The sequence below is a fragment of the Lissotriton vulgaris genome, chromosome 8, assembly GCF_964263255.1.
Source record: "Lissotriton vulgaris chromosome 8, aLisVul1.2, whole genome shotgun sequence".
Classification (NCBI taxonomy): domain Eukaryota; kingdom Metazoa; phylum Chordata; class Amphibia; order Caudata; family Salamandridae; genus Lissotriton; species Lissotriton vulgaris.
In genome coordinates, this window is record NC_141696.1 from 534,995,301 (window position 1) to 535,011,271 (window position 15,971).

Below are 15,971 nucleotides of genomic sequence, written 5' to 3' on the forward strand. Positions count from 1 at the left end.
TTTGAAAACACCATAAGACGCTATATTTTGTAAATATACTGTGCTAAACTGTCTTTTTCAAATATCAATATATTTTAGCATGTTGAAAAATGGGTACAGAGTAGGACATTAATTAACAAAAATTAGTGCACTACATGAAATAAAACGCTGTTGCCCATACAATGCTACAAAAATTTAGAGAAATTTAGAAATAACACTGGTAATATTAGAAAATAATTTTGTGGTATGCTACTCCCTATTTATACCTAAAAAATGAAGAAGCATATAACATTTTAAGCAAAAGATATTACCACTTAAATAAGAAGTTAATAGGTAGGGCATGCATACCAAAGAATTTACTTACATATATCCAAAAACATAACGTAGCACACAGGAAATGTTTACCTAAAAACAACATGCCTGCCTGCAACTTTTGTAAAGGCAGTCATTAGCCAATCAGCTAATGATTTGTCATCACTATGTATTGTGATAGTACAAAAAAATACACTTCTATTTCACAAACACATTGCACAAACTTCTCTCTCAACCTTTCAATACATTTTAAGTTCTAAAACTGTTACACTACTTACCTGCACAACTTATAATAAGCATAATGTATAATCCAGTCAAGTTTTTACCATATCCGAATGACACATTTTGCAATACACACATTGAAATAAATTAAGCTACATGCATTGAATTTAACAACCATTTAAGAACCCCACAACAATTGCATATTATTGTACATATTTTGTTGAAAAACCATTTCCATATTTTCAGTTTAATGCTACACTTCTTGTAATTTACACACTCCACTTTATGGCACTCCACTCTCTAACTGTTTACTTTACGTCACTGCACTGTACATAATTTACTGGATGTTACTCCTCTTTACAACACTACAGTATACGCCACTACATTCTACGCTAATCCACTGTACATTTATCCACTCTATCCGGCTCAGCTGGACTGCACCCTACTTTAATGTACACCCCTATATGCTATTATACTGTTCTCCACTGTATTTTATTAAACTTTCGTGTAGGCCAAATTACTCGACGGCCTAAACTGTTGTGCTTGCAACTCAGCGCTATTCCACTGTACCTTACTCCAATTTAAGCTATTCCACTACATGCTACTCCAGTATGGCTCACTTGATTGTATATTACGGGAGTGTACACTGTTCCATTCTCCGATACTATATTCTATGCCTCAACATTGTGCTTAAATAGACTTTATGCCACTGCACTGTACCACAATCAACTGTATGCTATTTCGCTTTACAAGAGTACATTCTCTGCCACTCCACTAAACCGCACTTCAGTGTACGTGAACACACTGTAAACTTGTATAATTATCTCGATTAAGTTGGATGGCACTGTACTGTACTCTACTATATAGCACTCCACTCTACTTCAAAACTAGGTTTTTGAGGGCGCCTCAGATTTCATTTATTATAGGTGCAGCCAGCACTGTATGATCTGTCACCTGAACACTAGGTAAAGCTGCTGGGTGAAGGAAAGCTGCAATCTCTGCAGGGTCTGAAGGAGGAGGGGCCATGTTATTTGTTAAGGAGAACTCTCAAACTACTTTGTTAATCCCACCTTGGGTTACCTTGATTTTCATATCTAGTGTATGAACCTGGAGAATCTTCACTGGAGATAGGTCGGGCCATATCAATCGTGCCACTAAGGTGCCAGATGTGTCCACTTCATTGTGCACTTTGTGTATACGCCCTGTAATATATCAACCGGAGTTGCTACAGCAGTTCCACATGTGTTCATCTGGCTTCTTGGAGCTGGGATGTGCTTGTAGTGCTCTTTACTGCCCTTCTTTTCAAGGGGCTTAGGGATTTATCAAGGCTGTCAAGTTCCAAGAGTGTGCCCCTTCTGGCTCCCACTATCGTGCTAATTGCCGCACCTTTCCCCACCACTTAGAATGTCTCCCATTCCAACAATGGGGAGGAGGTTATCCCGGGGTTCTTGCCAGAGTAATTCTCAATCATCTCGGCTAGACTCTCTCTGAAGACTCCGTCCTCTAATAAGCGTGTTTGAAATTTCCATGTTGGAATGGGAGCAGGTACACACCCCCATGTATATGTGATCTTGAGAGGACAGTGGTCAGAAATAGTTTTACCTAGGTATGTAGCACGTGTAATTTTTGGTTGCAAGTATGAGGAGCAGAGGAATCTATCCAGCCAGGAATGAAGCATATGTGGAGAAGGATAAAATAAGGATTTTCTGAGGCCCTCATTATGGCTGTGTCACACATCCAGGAGTTCCCAACGGTAAACAACGTTTACCCCGAAACGTTTTCAACGCAGGGAATCACAACGCAGTCGTTACAACGACCGCATTGTCATTCTGCATACCATTACTCCGCAAGTCGGAACAACGACTTGCGGAGGGTGGGGTGTTGGATTTAAAATCCAACACCTTCCCTAGGGTCCACACAGACTGAAGTTGAAATAGTAAATTATACTATTCCAACATCCAGCGCCTCCCCTCCGCAAGTCGTTGTTCCGACTTGCGGAGTAATGGCATGCGGAATCATAACGCGGTCATTGTAACAACCGTGTTGTGATTCCCTGTGGGAAAAAGGCTGCAGAATAACGTCATAGATTTGTTTGCAACTATCTACCCATTACTTCGGAACCCGGGCCTGACATGCCGAGCCAGTACACTGAAGGGGAGGATAAGACCTGTCTAATGTTATTTCCAGCACTACATTAAAATCCCCTCCTAATATCCGTGGGTAATGGGTCCCAGTCTGACAGTGTCATACACAAATAGGCGGGGAGTGCACCATGTTCGGTGCGTACATACATCCCAGAACCAGAGGGTCTCCATCTAATGTGCCCTTCATCAATACATAATGAACTTGTGTGTCGATTATAGAGTCTATAACTACAAATGGAACAACTGCACGGAGCCATATTGCGGCACCCCTGGAGTATGCAGAATAGATTGTGTAGAGAAATTGTCCTCTCCACCAACAACACAATTTTCATGCCTCTGTGTCAACCAAGTGTGTCTCTTGATTGAAAGCAATATATGATTAGTGTCTATGTAATTGTGCTAAAATTCTGTGCCTCTTGTGTATTGACTCCATGCACCTCACATCCAATGTCATCACATTATAAGTATTCAACACAGTAGGCATCCCCGGGTTCACATCGTCATTCACTTGTGACATCTTCAGCACATTCCGCCAGCCCGAATATTCCAGTAAGTAACTTTGATAAACTCGGATGAACCTTCATCAAATACTCGGTCCGGTGACAAACTGCCATCCGACTATACTGAAAGCTAACAGTAGCAAAATAATCCAAAGTAACTGTGTGCCTTCCCCATGGAGGAGGACATCTCAATCCATAATGAGCCACTGCAATTGCATAGCGTGTGCAATACTGTTGAAGTGTGGGGTGCCCGGACCCGAGACCCAACATGATGTGCCAGCAGGATGAAAGGGCCCATTAATTTGCACCTGAAGGAGTAGTTCCTCTGAAGGGACAGATTAGACCCTATTTGAGGTAGAATCAACTGTGTCTGACCTCGATTTGGGGGATTAGTGTGGTCAGATTATGATGCCCTCACACACCTGGTATGGTATCATGCTTCATTATAGGCCGCTCCTCCTCAAGCCAGCTCTGCAATGCCCGACGAGCCTGTGGGCTCTTTAGCGGAGATCTTTTGATCCATAAATGCAGTAAGTTGAATGTATGTGAGGGCTTGGAGATAGGATGGTGAAAGGGATGGCATAAAAGAGTCTAAGGGAACCCAGAGAAGTTTTAATCAAGTTGAGGTACCTTAACACAGTAAAACCAGTAATGCTATCTAGGGGTAATAATGTACTAATACTCTGTGCTTTAGTGTGAGGTAAGACCATGATGTTGGCCACTATGAATTTTGCAAGCAATAGGATTATTTGGAAACAATCTAAGTGCGAACTGTTCCATATTGGCATCAACACTCACAACAAATTTGGAATAAAAGATAAACCGCATACTCTAGATGTGAAAACAGTCTCCACATCACTGAAAGCATAAAAGACAGCCCCTGCAAAAATGAATTAGGAAAACCTGCATTTCTGCCTGGACATTCTGATGGCTTTCTTAGCCCAGTGGCTTAATGCGAAACGAGTCTCCCCTGTCAGATGTGTGGGGCTACAGAGTGTCCCATGTGCCACTGTTATTCATTGGCCTTGGGCTGAATAAGGTCCCCTTTAAGGTCTGAGGCCCCCCGGAGGGTAAAGGGCCCCACTGCACTACAGTGGCTGACATACAAAACAAAAGAAATGAGCAGAAACAAGAGTATTTTCCTGAAAGAGAAAACATCATTACTAAAATGATCTGATAAGTGGAGGTTTTATTAAATGCAACATGAAATCAGCCCTTTCTTAAGAGAACAGTGCTCTTTTCTCAGCTCTAGTATTAAGCATGATTTTGCACTGAAGATATTCGCCACTAAAGAACTCAATTGGAAGAAAGACATTTTCTTTAACATCTTCTACTCATCCAGGCTTTAACTGAAATCTAGAACAACCCCTAATTTTGGAGTTATAATCCTAAATCGAACATTTTTCTCTTCTCTGTTAGTGCTTTGATTCAATTTGCTTCAGGAATCAGGAGTGCACATCTGTCAGTAAACTGATGTCACTGACTTATACATGAAAATGCCTCCTTCACAATGCCCTTGTTCTCAAGAGCTTCCTACATTGAAAAGTGAATGTCTTCAAGTGTACGTTTTCAAACACTCACTAGCATAACAAGCATCTGCAATGCAATAGTTCTGCCCTTGGAACCTTAGAAAGATTTAGTAATGCAGTATATTGTGCAGTCCCGAAGCTATTGGGGCGCCGAGTCACTGATGAGCAAGATTCTTTCATGCGCAACACTGCTGTTGCACCATGTTTAAAGCACATTTACAAACCACACACACCACTAAAAGTCTTACTACAAGCAACACCATTTTCAATCACACACTCCAGAGTCTGTCTTCCAAGCACTGAAAACCAGAGCAGCTGAGAAACTGTCAAGGGCATAAGTGTTAATTCTAGGGGGCCTGGCCTGCGTGCCGAGGCAGTGTGATGGATCCCATGGGAGCTCTGCCGCTTCACGGAACTCTAACGGCGTTTTTGTGCCTCTTTGCATACTTTCACGAGTGTTGAGCGACATTACTGTTCCTCTACGATGCGGTGAGTTTCATGACCGCTTTGTGAATATCTGCATACCTTCATGCAGCTGCTTTCCGTGCACAGCAGTTTCGCCCTGTCAGAGACGCGAGCGGCAGCCATTTTAGGTCGCTGCGCTCGCGTCTGAAGCCCTGACGATTTTCTGCAGTTTTTGATGAGGACATTTTTACCATGCCTACATACCTTCATTTTCTTTTCAAAATATTACTCTTTTGTGTCTTCAATGCCTAAATCAACCTGCTCCTGGCATTTCTTTTGCGGATTTGGACTGCTGGTGACACTGTTCATCATTATAATATTCAATCTTCCTCATTATTCAGCCTTTCCAACTTGCAACATTCAGTGGCCTGAGGAAATGGAGCAGTCTTTTCTTCAGGTGGTGCTATCATTTGTTCTTTGAGATGCTTTAACCTTCGCTGAACCACTTCTAATCCAAGCCAATTTTACCCTATCAGAAACGCGAGCTCCCGCCTTTTTAGGTCGCTGCGCTCGCGGTCTCACTACGCTGCCAAGTGTTGCATCTTCTTGTGAGGTTTTTTACCTTTTTCACTGTTCCTCTTTTGTCTATAATAAATGAGTCAACTCTTTACTCATGTTACCTAGTGGATTTGGACTGTTATCTCTATACCACTTTTCATGACTCAGTTTTCCTCATTATTCAGTTTTTTTCTTCATGCAATTACCAATTGTCTGAGGAAATGGAATAGTCCCCTTATCGATTATTGATAGCATTTAGTTTCTGAGGAACTCTACTTGTGGTTCATTGGATATTATTACATCTTGGAGGAACTTCTCAATTTAGTCTCATATTGAACAAAACTATCAATATAAGTATTCTAGTCTGTTTTTTCCACGACAACTGTTGCTTTTACTTCACTTTTACTACAGCAGGTGATTTCTTGTGTTTTTTTACAATGGCTAATGACATTCATAATGCTAGATATTCTGTATCATGGGTCAAAACCAAAAAGACATAAAAATGATCTGCCTTCTCCCATTCATTCCTCTCAGAATCCTGTTTTGGACTCTATACTAGATGAAGTCTGTGGTCTTCAACCATTTATGTCCCCAACCAATGACAAACTAAAACAGATTGAGGAGAGATGGATTGTTATGGAAGGCAAGGTTCTGGAACTAGAACAACGTGTTAGTGACCTACAAGATGTCCATTTGAAGGTCCCTCTACTAGAACAGGAAATTCATAAGCTAAAAATCCATACTGAGGACCTTGAAAATCAAAAATGCAGAAATAATCTATGCCTTTATGGTCTGCCGGAAAACGTTGAAGGTCCAGATATGGTATAATTTCTACAGAAACTCCTCCCAGAACTTCTAGATCTTCAGGTGCCAACAATTCCACTTAACATACAAAGAGCTCACCGTTTGGAACGTCTAAACCCTAACGCTACCAAACCAGGTGGAATCATAATGCTATTCCTAGAATTTACTGAGCTGATGCATGTACTGAAGGCTTCAAGACTAAAACATCGTCTCATGTGGTCTGGCCATACTCTTTTTATTTCTCAAGGTAATTCGACTGATTCAAATGCACATCACAAAGAATTTCTTGCTTTAGGTCCTCAAATGAGACACCTCAACTTCCAATATGGAATTCTCCATCCCCGTCTCTGCAAGATTACACATGATGGTCGGTCAAGCCTATTAATGACCCGGAAAAACTAAGGGGCAGATTTATGTCGGACTTGCGCCACGTTTACGTCGCCGCTGCGTCACGCAACGGCGTGGAAACGTGGCGCATCCCTGCGATCTATTTACAACGTGACGCATCCAGGCAGATGCGTCATGTTGTAAAGCCCTGCGCCACATGAAACCTGCATCAGGTTTCATGTGGGCGTTCTGTCGCAGGGTGGGCGTTCCCTCGTAGGAAAGCCCCGTAAAACTGACGCAGTGAAATCTACAAGATTTCACTGAGTCCGTTTTATGACGCTGCTGGGTCAAATCCTTACGCCTGCTTGAAGCAGGCGTAAGGAGTGACGCACCACGTTATGTATGGGTGGCCTCTGTACATTGCAGTAGTTGTGTCGCACTTGCGACACTACTCCAGCAATGCGCCGCCCGTACACCACAAGATGCGTCACGCATCTGCCCTTCCTTGCACCATGGTGCGCCACATTGTAAATGCGGCGCATTTGTGGTGCCGCAAGGAGGGAATTGCGTGACGCATCAGTTCTGGCGCATCCCTGCTGATTTGCAGAGATGCGCCAGAACTCATAAATCTGCCCCTTAGACCGTATCTGCAGAATTTTTCCTCAAATGGAATGGATACTAATAATTGACTTTCCTATTTTTCAGGAATACTCCTTTGAATCCAAATCATTGGTTCAATCCATGTTCTCACACTATTTGTTTTCCTTCTCTTCATGAGGTTCTTTTTCTTTTTCTTCTCCTTTATACCTATTGCTGAGCTCCGTGTCCTCTGGCGTCACTATAGTCCTCTTTTTTCGACTTCTTTTCTATATACAGATTTGGCTGTTATGCCTTGATCTGTTCATTTGATTCTTCTCTCTACTTCTTTTCTCTTTCTTTACCCTCCCTCTTCTTTCCTTTTCTTGTTATGTCTCACTTTTCGTTCTGTCCTTTGATAAATGTTTTTCCTTGAAAAACACGTCACATTTTATCTCATTCTTAATTCTGTTTTATTGTACCTGCATTATTTTTAATATTATGTCTTTCTTTTCATATGTTGATCAATGTCTTTCCATTTTCTTTCCTGTTGTTCATGCAGTTTTGTGTCCCTGTTTTCTCATATACCCCTTCCTCAAATGTCTTGGTTAATGTGGTCTCGTGGAATGTTCGTGGTCTTGGTCATCCAGTCAAACGTCAAAAGGTATTGTCTCATTTAGCTAAACTTAATACCCAAGTTGCTTTTTTACAGGAAACCCACTGTAATGATAAAGATTCTCTTAAACGACAATGGGTTAATCAAATTGTTTTTTCTCCTGCTGCTGATCGTCATGGTGGTGTTGCTATACTGTTTCATAAATCTACGAATGCATAGATTTTGTCATCAGATTGTGTTACTTCAGGTCGTTGGGTAATGGTGAATGCTATTATTCATAAAAGACAAATTACCTTTTTTAATATTTATGGACCTGTTAAACCAGATCCAGATTTCGGGCACTCTATAAAATTGAAACTACTTTCTATATCTAATTGTAACATTGTGATAGGTGGAGATTTTAACAATTGTCTGGACCCGTTTTCAGACAGACAATCTAAATGCAAATTTAAACCAGATAAAACCCACAAATCTTTTCAATTAGCCATTTCTTCCCGTCCCCTGTTTGATACATGGAAAACTTGTAACTCAGACACCACAAAGTTTACTCTCTTTTCTCCTGTACACCATACTAGGTCTCATATTGATTATATTTTAATTACCAAATCACTGTTACCATGTCTCCAATCATCTGAAATTGGTTCTATTTTTATTTCTGACCATGCACGTTTCTACCTTTATTGACTTATCCATCTCCTCATGCAAACAAGTCTGATGGCGTTTTAACAATCACCTCCTATCAGATTGTACCTTTATATCAGAAGTGACATCTTTTATTAAGGAATTTTTTGTATTTAATAATTCATCAGACACCTCATTACACAATATTTAGGATGCATTCAACCATCTTTTAGAGCCTTCACTATTTCTTATTCTTCAAAGAAAAAATAGTTGCTAAATGCTAAACACAAAGAAACACTAACCTTTCTCAAAATATTAGAAGACAATTACTCTTCATCCAAATCCCCATCCTCATTACAAGAACTTATTAAAGCTAAATCCACCCTTAATAAAATTGTTACTACGTATGCCTGCAACATTCTCCTTAAGATTAAATCGAAATATCACGGAGGCCAAAACAAAGCAGGGAAAATGCTAGCAAATTATTTAAAAGTCAAATCAGAACGTAAAACTATTGGCCCTATCCATTCTGAATCGAATAACACACTCCTGTCATCTGATTCTGATATTATTAACACTATTCAATCATATTACAATCTTTTATACACAGAGACTACTAAACCTTCCGAAGAAGACTTTACCTCTTTTTTCCAAAATATCCCCAAACCTAAAACTTCCCCAGATATTTTCCAACAGCTTGAGGATATTTCTCTCCAATAATTGTCTGATGCCCTCAAATCCTTTAAAAAAGTGAAGGCTCCTGGTCCTGATGGTTTTGCAGTTGAATTATTTTGAACCTTTTCTTCAATTTTTGCCCCTAAATTATTAGAAATTTTTAATTCTTTCATTTCCAACTCCAAGACCTGTGGCTCTTTTTTGGAAGCACTTATTATTGTAATCCCTAAAACAGATAAAGACACCTCGTTTTGCAAAAAATTTCCGCCCCATATCATTAATCAACTATGACTGTAAAATGTTCACGAAAATCTTAGCATCTTAGCACCTAGCCTTGAGAAAGTTATTCCCATCATCATTAATCTAGATCAAGTTGGTTTAATTAAGGGTAGTCTGGCTTCTGACAATGCCAGAATGTTTTCCAATATTCTTGCTCTTAGCAAAAAAGATCCCTCTCCATTAGCTGCATTATCTCAAGATGCAGAAAAAGCATTCAACCGAATTAATTGGGATTTCATGCTTCACTCACTACAATGGTTTGGTTTTGGTCCAAAGTTTATTTCATTTGTAAAATTATTATTTTCAAATCCGAAAGCTTGTGTTTTTGTTAATGGTCTCTTTTCTCCATATTTTTGATCTCCAAAGATGTACTCGACAAGGTTGTCCCCTTTCCCCCCTACTTTTTTTATTGTGCTTAGAACCTTTTCTGGAACGCATTAGAAATAACCCTCTTATTACTGGCTTTAAAATAAAATCCCACCACATTAAATTATCTGCTTATGATGATGATGTTCTTATCTAAATGTCTGAGCCTGTATCATCCTTACCCCCTTTTCTACAAGAGATTTCTGCATTTTCTAAGTTTCCAGGTTAAAAATAAAATTTCTCAAAGATGAAGATTTTACCATTAAATCCTTCATGTTATCAATATATGTTTGATTCAACCAACTTTACATGGTGTCCTCAAAAAATTAAATATCTTGGTACATGGTTCTCCTCTAAAATTCATGATATCATATCCCATAATTTTCATACTTTAAAACTTAAATTTACTAATTTGTTAAATCTGTGGTCACCTTTATTTCTATCATGGTGAGGCAGACTTGATACAATTAAAATGATGATTGTTCCCCAGATATTATTTTTATTATCTATGTTACCATTTAAAATACCGAAATACTATTTTACTCAGATTATTTCGTTATGCATTACATTTCTTTGGAATAATAAACATGCAAGTATTGCTGTATCCAAATTGATTTGTCCCAAGTATGAGGGGGGTGTGAGATTTCCTGATTTTAAATTATATCATAATGCTTTTCAGATTCGTCAAATGTATGCTTTATCCAAAGGTTATCAGGATTTACCCAAACCCTCATGGGTTAATGTTGAATGTCCATTGCTAAATGATTTCTCAATACGTGACACTGCATACATGACTAACTGTACTTTCATTTCCAAATATCCAATTTTTAAACACTCCCAATATTTGTTACATACACTTTTCTTTAAAAATGTTGACAAATATCAATCCTTTCTCACCTCTTCACTGTGGTTTAATAAATACATTAAGTTTCATCACAAATCATTTTACTACAAACAATGGAAAGAAAAGGGCCTTTTTATGTCAATTAAATGTGTTAATAATGTGATTTTACCTTTTCATCAGTTACAAGACACTTTTCACTTAACATTTTAGCTCCCATATTACAAGAATGTGTACAAAAATATATATCTTCCCCAATTCCTACTTCTTCCACTCCTATTACTACCCTAGATCAAATTCCTGCTGACACCATCCCTAGTGCCTCATTTATATATAAACTTTTATCTACATTGGAAGACTCAAGGAATAAATCAAGTATTGAACTAGATTGGGAACAGGGTTTATCCCAGACACTATCTGTACCCCAAAGGGATACATTCTGGCTTAAATTGTTTAAGACATCTAAAGCTGCAAATATCACACAATCCTTATTCGTTATTTATAATAGAGCTGTTATTACCCCTCTTCTTTTACATAAATTCAATCACGCTGTCACATCATCTTGTTGGTCATGTCTTCATGCTGAAGGCTCCTTAATACATTTACTCTTTTATTGTCCTATGGTTCATACTTTTTGGAATGCTATATGGTCGAAATGTAACTTAATTTTTTTCCGTAATATATTTTTAGGTACTATGTTTCCTGACTTTGATCAAATGACCTCCAAATCTATTTTATTAGATCATTTTCTTGCTGTAGCTTTTAAAGTTATATGATCCTGCTGGAAAGACAATTCCAAATTATCTTTCTTACTTTGGTGGAATTTAAAATGTGATGAACATAGAATTGCTTCTGACCCTCAATCTTCTATTCACTTACAAATTAAATCTGACTTATTATGGTTACCCTTCACCTCTTTTCGATCATCATCTTCTTAACCGATACAGTTTCTTACACTTTAAGCTTCCTACTTTTTCTTCTTTCCTTATTTTCCTTCTCTCCATCTTCCTTTCTTTTCTTTCTTCTTTCTCTATCCCCATTTCTCCTTCATCTTTCCTTCCTTTCTTTCTCTCTAAAAACTAATTTTTTTTATCTATCTAATATAGTTCCTTATGTTATTACACAGGTTATTATTCATATACATTTACTATATTGTATCTACTGTTTTATTACATATTCTTATCTTTTCATACTCAATGTTATGGAATCCTACTGTAAGAGTGATAACGTATTTTATTATCTTTATCTAATCTGTATTCAATTTATGGTTACTATTGTTCATATACTTGTAGTCTTATTTCTACATCAATTGATGAATGTACATCTATATTCCTGTATTTATAAGTGTTAAATGTAGGTTACAATATATTTAAAAACTTCACAAAAAACAGGCTTGCTATAGTAACAAGGCACATAGCTGCCTTTGTACCAGATACCCAGACACCATTCCTATGGTGTTGTGAGAGGGGTGCAAATCTAGAACTGTGGCTGCATAAAATAAGACAGTATGTTATCTTGTCCAAATACTCTTCTGCAGTAGAGATGCCTGCATAGAAAATGTGCCAAGTTTCCGTTCTGGTGTGGAAACGTGAGGAGCTGTTGGCTATACTCTGGGAGATTCGTGCTAATCAGACTATGCAAGCACCCGACCCAGCCACTTACAATTATGAAATGCAGTTAGCTCAACTCCTTTCACTGTCAGGGCCACACTGGGAACAAAACCGGCCCTGTCAAAGAGCTCGGCTATTCAAAAGAGATAAAAACCCCCAGTCTCTAGATTGACCCAGACTTCTATGCAACAAGTTCACAATGACCCCACTGAGAGATCAGTGGCCCGGCTTGTCTCTGGTTAAAACAAAATTAGCCACTTAACACACCTAAGTGAACAGAATTGACTGCCCTTGAATGCAAGAATTAGGTTTAAACTTGCATGCTTCACTTTCAAAGCTCTTAACCCCTTGCATGCTGATGACGGCCGGGAGCCGTCATGCCACACAGTGCTCGTGTGCTGATGACGGCTCCCGGCCGTCATGACCACACCCGCGATTGGAATGTGCCGCACAGGCGCAGAATCGCAGCAGCATTCAAGGCGTTAAACAAATCAACCAGCATACCTCCACTTCCCTCTATGTTGATACAAATGACACAAATTGCTGAAATATTTAACATGATGATAGGTATGGGTTATATTGTCCTCTGGTACAACTGCCATAATGGTTATATTGGGGTTTTATTTATTAATAACAGCGATCTTCAAGCAGATTTCTCTTCCTTTTCTATCCAGTGCTCTGCCCAGTAATACATCATACTAGCCGAATGTCCAGGCTGACCCCTACCTGCACCTGTTATTCACTTGATCAAGTTTGCTGAAGTGTAACACTAATACATCATACTAGCCGAATGTCCAGGCGGACCCCTACCTGCACCTGTTATTCACTTGATCAAGTTTGCTGAAGTGTAACACTATCACCATGCTTCATAACTGTTTTATAATGCTAGTGCAAAAATGCTAAATGTTATGATTCATAGTTGGGTTTTATGGTAGAAACGTCTCACCTGGGAAATCGGGTCGACCTGTTGCCGTGGGGATGCCTGGGATACAAATAAAAACATTATCAGAGAAATGCATATCACATTGCCTCACAAGCAAATGATCAAGTAAGTGAAAACCTGTACAAATACAATTTAATGGACCGTTGCCTTGAATAATGTAGAGAATATTAGAACAAATTGTTATTTATGAGTATGCTGCTAAAGTACAATACCATTGCGAAGATGTATATTTTCGGTGGACAGTGGTATTTTTATTGCTTGGTTTGGGTACCTATCACACACACACATCTATACATATATATATTCACTGAAAAAACCATAGGTATTAGCCACGTTAATGGGTAGGAATTAGCATTTTAAAAAACCTTAGAAATTCACTGAAAAAAACATAGATTTCACACATGTTATAGTTAGCTGGACATTTCACTCATACAAAACCATTGAAATTCCCCCGTTATAGTTAGTTCAGTTAACTATAACTTGCGCGCCCGCAATGCACTGCTGATGATGTCACATATTACATCACTCATGACATGGTCAGTGACATCACTCATAACATCACTGATGACATCACTGATGACATCTCAAATGACATCACTGATTACATCATCCAGTGAATGTGTGTCTTTCTGATAAATAAATATTTTTTATATATGTATATCTAAAGGTCGATGGAAGAATAAATGGGTAAATGAGTGTCTAAATGGATTTTTTTTGTAAAATTGATTGTATAAATGACTTATTAAGTGCATCTTAGTGAATAAATGTATTAGCGAGTAATGTTTAAATATGTAAATATCTGTATCAGTGTCTCGCTTTGTGTATAAGTGGCTGCATGGGTTGGTGAGTAGCTAGATGAGTGTCTATATGGGTTATTAGTTGGTTTTTTGAGTGTCAGAATGAGTGTCTGTATGGTTTGGTGGGGGGTATTACTTAGCGCACAGATGCATGAATGACTGACTCACTGTATGTGTTTTGAAGACAGCATGTGTGCAGGACAGTATGGGTGGATGAGTGTGTGTATGGGTCTGTTAGTGAGTAAATGAATGTCTCAATAGCATAAGCAACTACATATGTGTTAAACTAGTATATGTGAGTATTGAAGTATGTAAGTGAGTATATGTGGGAGTGAGAGATTGGAAGAGTTCCTGTATAAATAAGTATGTGTTTCTATAAGTGATTGTTTAAGAGAGTAAGTATGTGTACATTTCGGTAGAAGTAAGTGTAGTGGTGTGTGTTTAGCTGTATATGCAAGTAAATGGATGTTTGATGGTTTATTTGCATGTGTGAGTATGTGTGTGAGTAACTCTATGGATGAGTATCAGTGTGTAACAGGATGTATAGGTGTATGAGTACATATGATGAGTGAGTACATGTATGAGTGACTATATAGAATTGTTGGTGAATGAGTAGATGTGTATGTAGATGTTGGAATTACTGAAAAGGTTGTTGTATCTGGTATTGGTATCTCCATTTTTTTGAAAATGTTAGTTTCTATTTTTGAATGGGTGTATCAAAGGTTATATTAGGGTGAGAGGAGGTCTGCCACTCTTTCACAAGGATCATGTCATCAGTGATGTCATCAGTGATGTCATTTGAGATGTCATCAGTGATGTCATGAGTGATGTCACTGACCATGTCATGAGTGATGTAATATGTGACGTCATCAGCAGTGCATTGCGGGCGCGCGAGTTATAGTTAGCTTAACTAAATATAACGGGGGAATTTCAATGGTTTTGTATGAGTGAAATGTCCAGCTAACTATATCATGTGTGAAACCTATGGTTTTTTCAGTGAATTTCTAAGGTTTTTTAAATGCTAATTCCTAACTATAACATGGCTGAAATCTATGTTTTTTTCAGTGAATTTCAAAGGTTTTGTAAATGATAATTTTTAAATGTATTAATTGTTATTTTTTTATACTGATTCACTACATTGTTTTAAAGTATTTATTTTTATATACTTTATTTTTTAAATTACATTACATATTTTTAATATAAATTGAATTATTTGTTTTTTTAATATTGAAATTTTAATATTTTTTTTCATGTTATATATTTTTCATTTACATATATTTTATATAGCAGACAATGATAACCTATGGAAGGAAATTCAAGTTACTGGTAAGTACGGTTAAAATTACTTTTCAGGATCAGTACTGGGCTGAAAGATGCAGCACTGAGGTCTCTCCTGATAACAGATGAGTAAATCGGAATTCGTAGTTCGGCTGATTTTAGAGGAATTTTTTAAAGTTCCAAAACTCGACACTTAGAAAAATTTCCAAGCAAAACCAGTCAATGTTAGCCTATGGAAGGAAATTCAAGTTCCTGTAGCATGGTTAGAATTACTTTTCAGGATCAGTAGTGGGCTTAAAGATACAGCACTGAGGTCTCTCCTGATAACAGGTGAGTAAATCGGAATTCGTACTTCGGCTGATTTTAGATGATTTTTTTTAAAGTTCCAAAACTTCACACTTAGAAGAATTTCCTAGTGAAACCAGTCAATGTTAGCCTATGGAAGTAAATTCAAATTACTGTAAGTATGGTTAGAATTACTTTTCAGGATCAGTAGTGGGCTGAAAGATGTAACACTGAGGTCTCTCCTCATTACAGGTGAGTAAATCGGAATTCGTAGTTCGGCTCAATAGTGAAGGAAGGGGGCGCA

General features: G+C 38.2%; 1 protein-coding gene across 4 annotated transcripts in view; it reads right to left on the bottom strand.

The window, feature by feature from the left end:
• ADGRG2 (adhesion G protein-coupled receptor G2) overlaps window positions 1-15,971 on the bottom strand; it is a 988,790-nt gene that overhangs the window by 449,914 nt on the left and 522,905 nt on the right. For all 4 annotated transcript variants that reach the window (XM_086934346.1, XM_086934348.1, XM_086934347.1 and 1 more), the window contains exon 9: window positions 13,311-13,346. In XM_086934346.1, coding sequence (XP_086790472.1) covers window positions 13,311-13,346 — 36 coding nt within the window. The remainder of the gene's footprint in view (window positions 1-13,310; window positions 13,347-15,971) is intronic.